Genomic DNA, 15,829 nt, shown 5'->3' on the forward strand with positions numbered 1-15,829 from the left:
GATGTGGGCGTGCTCGGCTGCGCAGCCGCAGAAACCTATTGTCTCACATAACCATTTTCTTGGTGGATCAAAATTTGCCTGCTCCCTTGGGTAGTTTGCGTGAGGAGCTTCTGGCCATCGTGGCAGGTCGACTGTCGCCGCTTTGGAAAAGATTACTTGCACTCTCTCCCCGCGGGACTTCCCCAACCATGCGCCACAACAGCCACTGGGGGCACTGAACGCTGAAATCGCTGTTTATGAATCTGCAGAGGCACACACCAGCTCCACGCTCACGAAAAAGCTTCAAATACTTTCGGGAAACACCACCCGGGTCCGTGGACTCAGCTACACTTAGTGACTGGCCTAGCCAACACAAAAAAAGTCGCCGGAATAGAAAAACAATTTAGGAAAAAGTGGTGGTATTCATGCCCCTTGAAGAACCTGCTCGCGCACCCTGCGGGCCGTAAGCCGACGCATCGTTCGTCTTTCTCTCTTCGGCTGGTGCTTCCCGAAACGCCGTTTTGGCCTCAGCAACTTTAAGGTTTTCTCTCCCTCCAGGAGCTTCCAACCTTCTCCTGGCACGATTCCGTACGCTCGGCCTATGCACAAGATACCACACATGCACAGGCGACAAATTAGGGAACAAACAGCCGCTGACACGTTTCAGCAAGTCGTTAGTGGCGTGCTTCACCATAAAACTTTGCTTCACTGTGAACGAGTTACTTGTAAGAAATCCGCTTTACTTCAGAGCCTACGGTGCAAGCATCATGCTTCGTCGCCGACGCAAGCTGTATGCCGGGCTTCTTCACCCCCGTAAGTCAGCGTCGGAGCAACGCATTCTCTTGAGTCACGGCGCTTCGCTCTCCAGCCCCAACACAGGGAGCCTCTCTTTGGCAGCGATGCACACTGCCATCTGGCTTACCTTTATATCTGAATGCTGTTCTGCCTCTGCCCCAAGCTGTGCCCCACCACCTCTCCGCTTCTATTCCATCTTCATCTGCTTCCTCAGCTGCGTACGAAGACGGCCTCCGCCGCCGCGCGTCACTCTCGAATTCCCATGTCCAACCCCACTGCCCCTTTTCTTCGGTCTCAACTGGCACCAGCGATGTCTGGCCTTCCTCTGAGTTCTCCGTCTCCCGCTGGCCTCGTCGCGGGACGGATTTATCGTCAGATATGTCGAGGAAAGACTTTGAGAACGAGGGTGCAATCGGCGTAGTCTGCAGCCGAGCAGAAGAATCGAGTTTAAAGCGCGAACCTGGTGCTTGCGAGGCGTCTTCAGCTTGAAGTCTTCGCTCTGCGCGAGTGGGCGGCCCACGCCTTTCCTGCCTGCTGTCTGCGACTTCCGGGTCGTTCGCACCTGATTGTCCTGACATCCGAGAGACCCTCAGGTCGTCCTCCGCGTCGTCCCCGCTGTCGCTTTCCTCCTGCGGCCAGCCATCGACTTCGTCGTCGGAGTCGTCCATATCCGTCACCACGCGTTCTACCTGCCCCCGATAGTAGCGGTTTCTAATATGCTTAAACACCTCAGCGTTGTCGACCAAGTCCCGCAGTTCTCTTTCAGTTTCATCTTCGTCTTCACTGCTCGAGGAGTCCTCCTGCTCTTTCAGCATCTGCCGCTGCAGTTCCTGGTACTCGACTCCCAAATGTTCCGCGGCGAGAATCAGGTCATAGATAGGCGGCCGCTTCACCGTGGCTGTCTTTTTTGATGCTTGTTTCATCCGTCGTCCCGCAACCGTCTTTGCGGCCTCGCCTCCCGCCTCGTCCGTGCCGAGGAGCCCCCCCTTGTCTGCCTCGATCGCTTGCCGTCCCTTAGCAGGCTGGAGAGCCTTCTCGGCAGCCACAAACGCCCGGGGCAGCCGTGACTCGTCTTCGTGTCCTGTGCCGTAGGGCGGCACTCCGTCGAAACTGAGAATGCCGTCCCCCCCGTCGCTCTCCCCCTGGATCTGAGGATCCGTAGAGGGGTGGAGCTGGTGCTGCAACGGCAGCTGCTTGTGGCGCTTCAGGTGTGTGTACATGTAGAACTTGGACGAACTCTCGTCAAGCAGGCGGACGTAGGACGACAGACGATGCGGGTGAGTGACTATGGGTGGAAGAGGCTTGACCCCTGTAAACCGCGCAATACCGACACGAACTCGCATGCAGAGGACTCTGCAGCCTGAAGCCCACAAGGGTGGACGCCACGCATCGCACCATCGCGTCGCCACCCAGTCCACCACACACTCAAAACACAGGCGGCGCGACGCTCTCCCGGAGCCAGTTTGATCCCCCGCGAAAAACTGCGGCGAGCTGCTCCAAGCAAGGTTCCACTCGGGAGAAAAAGAGTGGAAACACCGAGGGAGATCCAACTGAAGCGCGAGCGACACAGCTGCGGAGCTCCGAAGCTGTTGAGAAAACGAGCTGCAGACGGATGTGACTGAGCTTGTGTGGAAACACCACAACACAGGAGGCGGGCCGGACCGCAGCGGTACCGATCCAGCGACGGTGACGCTTACCTCCTTTATGTGCATATCGAACGAAGTCGAAGAGGCGCGGGTTCGCACTCCTCTCGATTTGCTTGACGATGAATTGTTTGGAGAAACAGCCGAATCTCCGAACGTAGTTGACACCCCAAGCGATGGAGAGAGTTTGCACGACGCGGCAAACGTAGGCCACCAGTGTGGGGCCTAGGTCGTGCGGAACCGAAGTGCACGTCTCGTAGTGCTTGGTGAAGAGAAACCCCATGTCTCGAATCAAGTTTTCGTACGCTAACTGCGTGTGGACATCCCTGTAGACCGCAATTCTGCTCAACACTTTGAGACAAACTTCCGCCGGAAGATGCTTGACGAGGAGAAACATGAAGGAATGATGGAGAACCGCAGGGCTCACGGAATCCAAGTCCAGCACGCGCATGCGCCGAGGGGCTCCCACAGCTGCTTGATTCCGTGATCGCCGCGCGCCCGAATATCTGGAATACCTTTCACGGTGCGCCCCGAGGTCCTGTTCACCGTCAATCTGCGCAATGTGCCGGCGGTCAAGAGCCTGAACACATCGAGTCAAGACGCACACGCCTTGGCCCATCTACAAGCGAACTAAGCACAAACCTCGGATGTCCACACACTGTGGGCTGTGAACAAGACATGCGGTTCACTGCAGCGTACACACTAGGGCTACAAAGCGCACGCTCCGTCCTCCCATCACACGGCGCAGCGCCCCACGACGGAGAAGGCAAAACAAAACCAGCTGAGTGGGTTGATACGCCTCAGATAGACGACAGCAATGAAGGGAAGGGAGGCAAAACGCTTGCTTATTCTGAAGACTCACGAGCGATCGCGCATCAGAGGCGGAGGTCCTTTCCTGCTGAATGCGAGTTACTCTGTCACTCCACTGCCCGTAAGTTTCCCCCGAACCGCCGCGACGCCGAGGCACCCCCAACGCCTCCCGCTCCGCCAGTGCCAGTCGCGAAAGCAGCGTCGCCCCTGGAGAACCCAGTCCAGACCGTTGGGAGGATCGAGAAGCAGAGAGCGCTGAACCTCGTGGATAAGTATCATCGTCATCAGAGAAGAAGTCACCGCTTTCTTCGAAACGGTCATCTGGCAGGCAAGACGAAACATGCCTCAGTTCGCGTGACTCTGGCGACGAGTCAACGCATGCGCCTCCTTCAGTAGAACGATGCCGACTGTCCTGTCGCGGCGCCGTAGGAGCGTCGTCACTCCATGAGCTAGTTCGTCTCGCCCCGTGATCACAGGCTGCGCGCCCGTCCGTGGCTGGCGATAGTGGAGCGCACTGGATATCTGGTTTGAGCCACATGCGCGCGTGACGATGTGTTGCCACATCCGAGTTGTACAAACCCTGCAGGAATTGCTCAGCGCAATCCTCTTCTTCGACCTCGCCCTCAAATAGCGACGGAAGAGATACCGGCCCTTCAGTCCATTCGTTCGAGCGCGTCGTTGTACGTGGCTGGCGACTGATGTGTTTTACAGACTCCTCGCCTCCTGAACTGGACCCTGCATCACCCTTCTGGGGGCGAGCAAGTTCGTCGATGTGGTCGGCGCGTACTGCGGTTGAAGTAGCGCCACCAGCTGTGCCAGCAGAAAACAACTGACGTTCACTCAGGCTGCGCTGCTCAGCCAGGACCTCCTTTTGAGGACCCATGTTAGGACTAGGAGAGGCTCCTTCTGCGTTGTGGGCCTCCAGCCCGCCGCGTGCCCCATGCACTCTGCCAGTTCCGAAGCGGTAGCGAGCAAGACATACACTCGGAGCTGCGAGGAGATGCGACGCATTGTATGCTGATAGAGACGAATGTGTAGAGAACATTTCCCGCCCCCGCGATTTCCCAAAAAAAATTTCTGCGCCCACGCGAGATATTCGCTTGCGCACCGCACACCCAATCGAACAGTAAGCCTCCCGTCGCGAAATCGCAGCCAGCGCCCGTGTAGCGCCACTGTCAAAGATACGGACCTTTGCCATGGTTCCGCTCCGCGGCGAATCCCTCCACTCGTCCTGACGAGGCAAGGGAAACGACCTTCTCCGGTGTGTTTCACAGCATACGCGCGTGATGTTATGGAAGCGGCCTCGCGAGACCGTGAAAGGGGAGCTATGTACAGGCGACGGTGTTGAGCCAGAATGATACAGCCCACACATGAACAACGAGCTCGCCATCCAACCTGGTGACAATGCACTGGCATATCCTGAATAGTTTTCGAACAAAGTGGACCAGCCGCCACCGCCCCTCACGTGTTCATACAGCTGCGACGCTGAGACTTGCCAGCGTCTCCCGATGAGGCATCCTTCGGAACTCTTCTGGAGGTATCGCCAGTCATTCTAAAAAACTGCCGCGCACTGCATGTACAACAGCAGTGTTAGTGAACTGCATTGAAGACATGAATAGTGCCTCAGTGCTCTAGAAAACGAGTCATAACACCTAGTGCCGAGACTGTTGCGCGTGCGTCGTTGTGTCTCGTGGAGCGCTGCATGCTTGAGAGCTACTCACTTGGGCTACGAACCGTTTTGAAAACTCAACCGAGGCACATAAATGACATTCACGTTATACATGAGGACAGATGCAGCAGGCGTTTCGATGAGAACGGAACGGGCAACCAGCCGTAACCCGTCACGATGAATCAATCGGTAGGCTCCGGGTTCGATGGGCCCGCGAACTCCCACCACCGCTCTGACGGGTTGGATGAATTTCGTGCGCCGACGAATGCCACAAAGTTTCTTGAAAAAAACAAGAGGTTCAAAGGGAAGAATCTGAAGACAGCCATGTTCGCTTGGCAGCCACGATCCTTGCTATGTCGTTCGGCTGTCGATATGCTTGCATGCTTGAGAAAACCTGTGATTCTGCGTGGTTGCATGCGCACACTTTTTCCAGACAGAAAATGGGGTGGCCACCAGTGTTGACATAAGTGAACGATTCGTTACCCTCAGTTGACAAGAGACGCTTACCATTGCCAACGCTGCATGCCTGCTGTTCGTTGTCACGCCATACTAACAGACTGTGACTGCAACAGTTGCAGGGGAGCTCGACGACGCAGCTCAATGGCTCGCGCGACGCGCCTAGCGAAGATACTCGCGAATCAAGGTTGCTTGAGTCATGGTGGAAGTCGCCACATCACAAACATGGGTTGCAGTTCTCGTGAACTGAAAGAACGCCCTGTTAAAGGCGGACATAAGCGCGCTGGAAGGTTACGAAAGCCGCCTGTGACTGTAGGAAGCCTCGGTAGCGCTCGTATCCAACAGGTGTAGGTAGCCACGCAACCGTGTCCATGGTGATCCTCGAGCCACTCCAAACGATGTTCCCGTGAACGGTTTCGGCCTTTTTGAGCTGTATCCCCATTCATGCCTGCTATTGTGCGCCTGCTAACGACGAAGTTGACACGCTCGCGCACGGAAACGCAAGGAAATTTTAAGGAGAGAAGGAGCTCCTAGAACGGCGCATCTAGAGCGCGGCCATTAACTTTCGCGAGTGGCGGCGAGTAGCTCCCATCAGCATCCTGGGCCAGCACAAGCACCTGCCCACGCTCTCTGTCCTGGACCGCCGGCTGCCACGGCCTCTATGCCAGCGGTCTGTCATCCTCCTCGACTGAACGATGTGTTCGGCAGGAGAAAAGGAAGGCAACTTAATCTGTAACGCGTTTGTTCCGTCCCTGCCTCCTTCCGAAGGGAACTCAACTTGTTCCGCAGGCAATACTGCCACTCCCCCACTGGCGCGCGGGGCATGCCTTACAAGCTCCGCTTGAGCTGCTTGACTAAGACGCCTTCCTGGCATAAGATAAGACGAATGAACCGGAGCTCATAGTCGCCCGTTTTCGTTCGCCATGTAAGCAATGCTACCAAATGGCGCTAAAAGTGCTGGACCATCTGTCATCTTGTGAGAGATTCACAGCTGACTATTACTGAGCTGGTCCCCGCTCCGATAGCGTAAACCACTCCACAGCGGACACCCGCAGCATCCCTGAGCTATGGAAGCGGTTTCGCCTAAGTTCAAGTCCAAACGAACCAACTCCTCGACATCTTTTCTCCGGCACGGGGTGTCACAAACGTGGCGCACTCCCCCTTTGCACCCTATTCCCACACAAAACAAAACACAAACTAGTGTTCTCCAGATTCTCTCCTCGTCTAGCACGTCAGCTGAAACACTGCTTCGTACGGTGTTGTCACACTGCGACTATGACGATGGCGAGACTCAGAGCCCCGCACTGCGGGGATTCGTATTCTACTTATGACAGATAGTCACTTGTTGCCGCCAAAATCCATAACGAATGTGCAACTATCAGGCCAAACACGCTCTGCACACGCCCTAAAAAAATGCATAAAACCTCGCTAGCGGCTCTGGGACATTAAAGCCCCGCTACCAGCCACAGAAAAGGTACGGAAAGGAACAGCGAATTCCCATCCGAATCTATTATAAGCGACGACCCACAATACACGCTGATACTGGCGCCGTCTGTTGCTAGCTGCAGCGGCCCGCTGCTAAAAGTGACATCAGTGGTTATCCGGAATGTGCAGAGTGAATCGCTAGAAAGAAACGCAAGGTGAGGAGAACACTTGCCAGAAGCTGCACCGCCTTCGACGACGAGGGATCGTGGAAAGGAGGCGCGACCACAGAGTACAACACATCAGAGCGGTGGACGGAAACCTTGCCACTGGAACACTTGGCCAGCTGCGAGAGCACTGCAGGGAAGCATGGTAAGGAAACATCAGGCAAGCTCGTTTGAAATACAGAATGAAGCGGACATCACATCGCGTGGGACCCATGTAAGCTTCATTCGCCACTGAAACTATGCCTGCATTGAATACGGTATTCAGCCCTGAATACTCGAACAAAGTCACGACGCAAGCGCCAACGCTTACGGGATGGTATTATCGTCAAGTTTCTCAGCTCCGCTGAGCTCGAACACGCTCTGTTGGCGTTGCTGTATTTCTTTCCAGACGCGCCTGTCTGCCTCCTCTAACAAAAGCGTCATTGTCGGATCCACATAATCTCGCCGGATGGCCTTGAATGCTTGCGTGGCCTTCTTGCCTGAAGCCTCAAGCCACTCTTTTGCTTCTGGGTGAGTCCCCGGCACTTGTATCTCTTCAGTGAGCTTCCAAATTTTCTCATGTGGCCCCTGCTCGGGTCGACGAGAGATAATGAGGTCTTTTAATCTTCCATGTGCATCCCTGCGTCTCTGTTGCCAGATGTCTTCTTCTTCACGAACGAGTTTCATCTGCTCATTGATCGTGGTCAGAACATGGCGGAATGGGTCATTAATGCCTCCAATGCTTGAAGTGAACGCGGTATCCGACGCACGCGAAGATGTTGCTTCACTGGCTGATGCGTCAGCGTCTAGAAGAGGGGGCTTCACCTCTCTGACTTCGGGATCATGCGTACTGCCGCTGGCAAAACCGGGCGAAAATGAATCGGGAGCATATTTGGTAGACTTTTTCTTCGCGAATCCCAGCCATGCAGGTTTGAAGGTCAGTTTTTTCACCTTCTCTGTCTGTAACTTCGGTGTGGCTTTAATCTCTGCGATTTGTTCCCGCTGCTGCTGGATTTGCTCTTCGATCTCACTGGCACGCTTTATCAACGCTTCGTTGAGAATTATCGCGGTCTCAAGATGCCTCTTTTCCTCATCCGTGGCCTGCTGTCGACTGGAAACATCCCGTAAAACCTTGGCAGTTTTCCTGCCGATCAAGATAAGTTCCGCAATCAGAATGAGTCCTGCAACGAAAAACAGCAATCGCTTTAGCCTCTGATTCCTCAAGGCGTTTTTGCTTTCTGTCAAAATGCCTTTCGAAAACGAACGCACTGCCGGTGGACGTCTTTTGCCAACAGCAATGGCGTTATCGAAAAAATAATCCTCCTCGAGCTCAACCAGACCGCCCGCGACGGTGCTAACCGCTCCATCATCATCGTAGTTTGACCAGCTTTTATCTCCCTCCATCATTGACCGCTTGAGCCAGGAAACTTGAAGCTGCTACCCCACAGCTCGCCAAGCTGAACTTCATGAGTTCGCTCATGGTAATGATTCCGTTGAAACGGTTCACATAGAGCCCCCACGAATCTTTCAGCCTGGGGAGAGTGCCGCCTGTGAACTGGAAATCCTGTGGAGAACAACTCTCACAAGGGAAAACCGGCAGCCGCCGCCAACGGCGGTGTCACAAGGTGAAAGTTGCTAAGGTTCAGATAGAAAGATCATTCGACTGGCGTGGAGTGATCGGCCACGGATCATCGACGAGAATCTCGTTGAGGGATGTAGTAGAAGTCGCATTCAATTTTTTCCAACTGATGCAGCTTCTTCTACTGCGGCGTCGCTATTCTGCTAGCGCCCTGTGCAAGGCCCGTAGGGACGGACAACGTGCGCTGTCTCATTCTTGTGAGAAAGAAAAATTTATACTATAAGGGAAGCGTTTGCATCCGAAAGTGTACGTCTCTGACATGAAATGTGGCTAAGTTTTTGATTTGTAGATAAAGCGTTATTCGATGAGAGCAGGAACCTGTCGCTAGGCAGCCAGTTCAGCTCACTTACAGTCGTAGCGTATGTACGTCGGGCTGCACCCTCGATGGTGAAAAAAAAAGCGTTTCCGGACATCTGTCAGAAACTAGCGACGTGTCAGTGCTCTGTAAGCCTAACAGCACTGACCCTCTGCCCCTTGGTAGGAATGCATGACCCGCCCCTTCTCGCGTGTGAGACAGCGATGCGCCAAAATGTGCAAGCCTGTGGCTGGCTATCGCGTTTGTAGTTTTGACTAAAAAGCTATTCAGAAATCTTTCCCAGATAGCGCAGGACCAGCAGAAGTTCTGTTGCTGCCGTTACCATAGTTACGCGCTGCTTGTTAGCCTACGTTAAGCTTTATCTCGGTTGTGCCGATCGGGATGATGCCGCTGGCGAACTACGCATTGTAGTACACGGCAATCGTAAGCGGTGGAGACTAACAGGGAGCCTCAACTTCTGGACATACACCCTTGAACGAGGAATGCGGATACACTACGCACGCCCTAGAAATGCTCACAATCACGGCCATGAGCCATTAGTATACAAGACTTTCGTGAGGAGGACCTCTCTGGAAGCCAGAACGCGTAGACGAGCCACAAGAATGTGCGTACGTCGCCTTTACTCAGCACTCGTGCATCATTCACTGACTGACAATAAACAGCTAGCATTATCATTACATCATCGGATCCTTCCCGTAGTGGGGTTCGTGTACCTCTCTGTAGTGCTACGGGGTTCAAACCCTAAACTTAAATTCTGAGAGGTCTCTATGGGTGAATCCGCCGTCGCTCAGAGCGGTAAGTCCGGGAAGAATCCCATGATCAACGTCGGTAACCTGGTTGCAGCTTGATGAGAAATCTCCCACGTGGCGTGATACCATAGAGTTACATAGTCGGCTGGAATACATTAGTGCTGAGAAAGGAAGGATTTACCACCTACGCCCATGCTGGAGAGTCGGGCTAATACTCTGAAGCAGGCGTACGGCACGGAATATCCTAAAGGCCCGTGGAAGACATCATGCACCTGTGACCTCCACCTAACCAAATTCTAATTCCCACAGTACGCTGTACCTGACATTTGCCATGTCCCAAACGAACACATGCGACGATTCGAAACGGGACGTGTCCCTCTTCTGCCGTCGGCAGCGCCAGGGGTGCAGAACAGTGCACATTAGCCAATAATACGGAAGAAAAGCACTTTTGCATGTAATAGAGGCAAACTGTGTGGTAGTTTCCTCACCAGAGCTTGTCTCACTGCTCTCCACTCGGCGAGCATGTATAAAGCCGCTGCCCGCTGATGCAGTGCACACGCACGAAGCGACGCTGCACGATTAGAGCTGTGCGGTACTCAGACTGGGGCAGCTGGTCCACTTCACAGCACCACAGTTTGTGCCCCTGTGCCTCTTCCAAACAGACACTGGAAGAGCGAAGGGAAAAAAAGGGAATGCTGAGACGTAGAATGGTGTGGGAAATCGGCCGGACTGAAGAGCCGCCCGGTTCACGGCAAACCCAAAAAGATCCCAGTGTCCCCCCTCAACACTGGCGGTGATTTGCCACGTCACAAAGGTTACCAGAATATGCAGAGTCTCATTATACACGACAAAACACACAGAGTAGGGCAACCGCTGGTCGAAAACCAAGCTTTGCCGTTTCCTGTCGCCGCGCGAAACGATGCCCATGCTTTCACCCTCCGAAAATACTGTGGCGTACGTATTCCAGATATGCCGCGCCTGAACTCTGGGCTGAGAGCGAAGTGATATCAGCAGTACTTCTCAAATACTTGGCAGTGCAATGCGATTCGTTCTACAGCTCACCGCAGGACATGCTGTGTTGCATGACCGGTGTCCGCCAGTTGGCCGCGTCGCATGCAACCCGCCTCCACGTTGATCCGGTGTTCTGGTTCAACCGTTGTCTTTTTGCTGATGGACGAAGCAGCCGCCGCTGGTGTAAAACACACACTATGAATTCATGTTGTACGTTAGTATGATTCAGGACAGGCTCGACCAGCTGGCGACCCTAGAGTAAGTGTTGGTGTTGGGCGTCGGCACGTGGCCGCCTTTTCTTCATTAACACTGCGGGTTTTCGTATGACTTGCCGTCACTGTCGTGTTGTCCAGAAAGAAGTGCGAATTGAAAGTTCTTTTTCCAACGACGAGCCGAGCGCATTTTTTGACTGCTGGTGTGTAGAGTTGCATTTGACACCGTGTACTTTTTGCTCCCAAGGTTTACATTCGCTTGCCCGCCTCTCCCCTTCGTTGGGCACATTTCTGGACGGTAGAGCTTCGCTAGGAGATCATCAGGAACCGGCGAAAAAATGGTTGCACCATCATGTTGCACAGTCGCCCTTCGGCGGATATCGCGGGCAGCAGTTGAGGGGAGTTGGGGACTCACGGCGCAAAAGAAATCCACAGGGGGATCGTGCTTTTCTCGTTTTACGACGCCGCTATCGGGCGGCCTCGTTGGCGGAGCGAGGCACTTCAGCAGTGTCAAATTTATGGATCAGAAACGGTCGGGAGAGGAGACGGTTTACTTCAAGAAAGAAGGTAATTGCAGCAGCGGCCCAATGGCGCTCGTGCATGTGCTGCCTTCGAAAGCAAGCAATATTTCTGTGTCTGTCCCTTCAGCGAGATGCCCACACCGTTTGCTCTTCATTCGCTCAGTTCTCAGTGGCTATAATGTGCCTTGTGGTCCGTTGCGCACAAAGCCTCGTAAGTTTCACTTTGCCATTTCCAGTTTTTCGGCGTGTACGGACACACCGAGATGCAAGCACCACATAACGGAGGGGATATGCTTCTGCAGACAAAGCCTCCAGTTGTTCCACAGTCATCCGCACAACGGCAAAGTTCGTAAAATGAGAAGTTCAAGGATCACCGCGTCTCTGCGTTTAGTTATTAGAGCGACGAACGCTCAGTGAATTTCCGTGTGAAAACGCTTCCATCTCTTTTGGGGTGCACGTATAGTATGCAACGGTGGTTGTGAGCGTCGGGCCAAGTGCGAAGATACACGGTCAAGCGTGTTACTGTATTTGCCGCGGTCGTCGGGTTGAGTGCAGATGAAGCTTTGCTCCGCAACTTGCTGGCCAACCATCCAGAATACGACCCGAAGTATTCAATGGATCAAATGTCTGAGCTGGGCGCCATCGCTCGAGACATTACTCTAGGTGAGTCACTGTTCTCGTATACGGAAAGGATTCCGGTGTGCGACAGCCTGTTGCAAGAAGGCTTCCGCCGTAGCTGTTTTCAGCATGACTGCGTATTAGGTTGTGCGTGGAACTGATCAGTCACGTTCCCGAGTAGACAGCATGCACTGTCCGCTTTTGCACCAGACAGTGGTGGAGAGAGGCACGCAGAAATCCTAGTGCGGAGGCCGACGCGGTCGTCTGTCTCGCCCCAAGCGTTTCAATGTTAGAGTTCTCAAGAGTTTTTCGCGATCGCTCTAGCACCATTTTGTGTCCCTTTTTGATGGGTTGCTCTCAGCGTGTCAGAAGCACGGCATGAAGGATCCGTCGGCCGCCTTCATGAAGGACCTGATCTCGATTTTCAGCGCACACGGCTATGTGAAACAGTCTGAGTAGATGCGTAGACACAAGCGCAAGCGCCACGAAGAAGCACCGGAGGAATAGACAGGATTCGCAGTGGCGTCACCCTGCTCCCCTTCCGACGGGCGTGCCCGCATCAGCGTACACGTTGCGTGGCTCGTCCTGCTGCAGTGAAGATTTGCTTCGCCATTTCTACTCCCAGGAGCAGCGCTGGCTAATTTGACGGAAAAGGGGGAACGCGTACGGGTCGATACGGACGATGAGTACAGATGGGGGGACACCCAGTTGAAGGGATTGGTTGGACCGGGAATATATGCCAGGTTTTCATGTCGGTGTTTCCTGCTACAAGCAACATCACTGCGTGGACGGCAGGGAAAAAACGCAGGAGGCGATGCGTCGGAGCCCCAGACAACTTGTACTCTGAAGCGAAACGCCTCGAAGCGTTTGAGAGTGCTAGCTGTTTTCTGTTTAATCCACGTTCCCACCTGCAACGGGACTCGTTCTTGCTCTTTTGCGTACACCGCATGATGACGAGCGCTTGCGACGAGTGTCTCTGGTAAGCGACGGGAAGCTGGGCTACTCGAGCAGGTCCAGATTCTTGGCTGCCGGCGACGGGTTGCATTACACCGCAACCGTCGCCACCTCGAATCGACCAAGCAGGGTCTGCGTTTTTGCAGGCATCGGAATAATTGTTTCGTTTCTCCTGTTGGGGCACGCGTGAATAATGCCACAGCTAGGTCGCCAGATGAAGCCCACCATTTCATACTGGTGCATTTCGTCACCCGTCCATTCGTGTACTCGTGTTCAGTTTCTCGTGACCAGACTTCTTATAGTGTTACACTTTACTCCGCCATTCCAGTTCCGCATTTTAGTTTCTTTACTCGCTGTGAGGGAGCGGCTACGGAGGCCTCATCGTCGGAGGTATTTGTTTAGGCGTGCCTCGGCAGGGCGGATAGACGCTGGCTTCCGTGGGTCTTTAGAACCACGGGTGAGAGAAGGACACGAGCAAATGAAACAGAGATGCGGCATTAGGATCCTGTTTTGCGATATTACAAGGCAAAGCTGTTGCCAATCTGAAGCGGTGTACACACGACCCGCCAACAGTCCTTTAGTTCCTGGGGTTAGTTCTTTCCAGCTTGTGGCTTGTGTGACTGCGAGAATCACTTTCCTGCGTAGGAGAGCACACGAGCATTCACAAAACCACGGAACGACTCCAACCCACTGCGGGAGGGGTCGCTAAACTGTTCGAAAGCGAATCCAAAATGAAAAGTGAAGGCGTGGATAGTGACGAAGACACGGTACGAGGTACCTCTACGCCCTACAGCGTCTCCCATCCTCTAAGCTGAGAAGCTTCGCAGTGGAATCTTCCACTGATGCGGATTTCCTATAGAAACCGATACCAGGAGTCGCGGAGTGGGCTACACGCTCACGGAGCTTAACTGACACGGCGTGGCTGCTTGGGCCACTAAATCTTGGCGTCGCCTCCGGTGCATGCTTTGTTCACGTTTTTCATTCCATGTTTACGGCCCGTGTGTGGCACGGGGATGGCCATCTGCGAATTATGCGGTGCCGGCAATCGTGTTTGACTACTAGTACTGCGCTGTTTTGCATGACCCTCCTGATCCAGAGCTGTATAGCCCAAACTTAATAGACACAGACATTATAGTTCCTAGGATACTGAAATTGGACCCACTTGTAAAATCCTAAATCCCTCTGGCCACGAGAAATTCGCATAATTTTCCAACTGCGCGCAGGGCGAGTGAGGCCTGGTAGCACTGCAACCTGAGGCGATGCTCGTCCCGTGCGAGCCAGCGTGGCACACTGCACCACGGATTTGTACACCGCTCAGGCCTGGGCAAGACCCACTTCTCGATTATTGACCCTCATTTTCCGCCTTCTCTAGTGGTGGGCCCCAGCGCATGCTCGCCGGATTGCACTTGAAGAAGCCGGACAAGGATATGCTGCTTTTTACCAGGGGAATGGGGTAGTGCACTCATCCTTAATGCGCAGTTATGCCTCTTGTATCGCATCGGGCACGATCTATTCGCCATGGGCTGAAGCAGTCTCTGAAAACAAGGACACCGATCATGCAACAAGCGTCCTTACGTGACAGAAAGGCTTTAAAAGTACCAGCGTTTGAGCACGAGCGTACAAATTCGTCGTGCAGACCTGCTTGCGGATCTGACGAGGCCCTGCGGGTTTTCCGTGCCGTCATGCTCTTGCCAACAGGCAAATCACTTGTCTGGCGCAGTGTGCGCTGATATTTGAGGCAGCAGTGTTGCTTGACTGGACCTGATGATAAATTCTTGTGCTTTTTGAGTCTTTTTGTCGCCCTCAAAACACCAGAATATGAGCGACTTCTCCTGTCCAACCACACTGCGGCGGGCAATCTCTAGCGCGGCACTGAACCATTAAGTGTGCTTGCCGCATGAAACAGGTGTGCTCGCGCTAACTCGTTGCATTGCGCGGCAGGGAAAAATGACATGAAATTTGTCATTGCGAAAGATTCAGGTTTTCGTTAGTTCTTGTTCGTCTGCCTTCATTTACGTGAGGGAGACGTACTCTTTCCCTGGTTGCCCAGACCGCACAACCGCGGATCGCCGCGGTAGCCACCCACTCGTACTTGCCGCTGCTAGAGTGCACAACTGTTTGTCTTCCGTTTTCTTGCTGCTAGACATTGCGGCCACAGCTGCGATTGTTATGCATAGCTAGCTCAAGGCCAATCCTTTGACCACCGAAAGGGACTCTTTCAGGCGCGCAGCAAGATATGTGGTGACCAGTATTTATCAAGCGCGGCGCACAAGCCTTGCTGCCACGTTCGCCTCTGCAGCACATCCAGACGCGTTTCGCTTTCCATGACGAGAGCTGAGAGCAGCTTCGTAGCGCGAGCCGCCCTCAAGACAAGTATGCTTCACGTACCTCGTCCTGCTGATGAACCCCCCCCAGTTCTGTTCCTCTCTGTTCGCTCACCCTCGCAATAAGTTGTATAAACTTACGGCAATTCTAGGCAGTCCCAGGGCCCCTCGAACTGGGAGCAGCGAACTGATGGCGAGGCATCTTCTTGTGGAAACATCGTGCAGCGAAATACTTTGCCATGGAGTTTCCTCCAGTAAAGCAGCTGGCAGCTCCTGAAACAGGACCGTGACATCGTTCAAGACCCTCCCTGAGCCTGCCACCTTCGGTCTTGATGTGCCTGCATATGGGTGGGGGAATGCAGATCGTGTACGCAGGACAATAAGGATGCGGCAGGCTTCCGAACAACAGAGAAAGCAGCGGCATGCCAACGAGGCAATCCAGCACTGATGACGAGCGACTGCTCTCTAGCCCCCCGCCATATATAGACTCTTGTCACCAAACCTG

The 15,829-nt window shown here is 53.9% G+C and overlaps 3 protein-coding genes across 3 annotated transcripts; 1 reads left to right on the forward strand and 2 right to left on the reverse strand.

The window, feature by feature from the left end:
- Positions 1-402: 402 nt before the first annotated feature.
- BESB_034620 (uncharacterized protein) lies at positions 403-4,425 on the reverse strand (the record flags this gene model as incomplete). Its single annotated transcript, XM_029362048.1, has 4 exons — positions 403-578; positions 902-2,083; positions 2,472-2,997; positions 3,280-4,425. The coding sequence occupies 4 exons, from the start codon at positions 4,423-4,425 to the stop codon at positions 403-405; spliced, it is 3,030 nt and encodes a 1,009-aa protein (XP_029221013.1).
- Positions 4,426-7,307: 2,882 nt separating this feature from the next.
- Positions 7,308-8,384, reverse strand: BESB_034630 (uncharacterized protein; the record flags this gene model as incomplete). The annotated part of the gene is made up of 1 exon (XM_029362049.1): positions 7,308-8,384. One exon carries the CDS (start codon positions 8,382-8,384, stop codon positions 7,308-7,310), a length of 1,077 nt encoding a protein of 358 aa, XP_029221014.1.
- A 2,861-nt stretch (positions 8,385-11,245) lies between these two features.
- On the forward strand, positions 11,246-12,505 carry BESB_034640 (uncharacterized protein; the record flags this gene model as incomplete). The annotated part of the gene is made up of 3 exons (XM_029362050.1): positions 11,246-11,474; positions 11,984-12,091; positions 12,408-12,505. The coding sequence occupies 3 exons, from the start codon at positions 11,246-11,248 to the stop codon at positions 12,503-12,505; spliced, it is 435 nt and encodes a 144-aa protein (XP_029221015.1).
- Positions 12,506-15,829: the final 3,324 nt, after the last annotated feature.

This window comes from Besnoitia besnoiti, chromosome II, assembly GCF_002563875.1.
Source record: "Besnoitia besnoiti strain Bb-Ger1 chromosome II, whole genome shotgun sequence".
Lineage (NCBI taxonomy): Eukaryota > Apicomplexa > Conoidasida > Eucoccidiorida > Sarcocystidae > Besnoitia > Besnoitia besnoiti.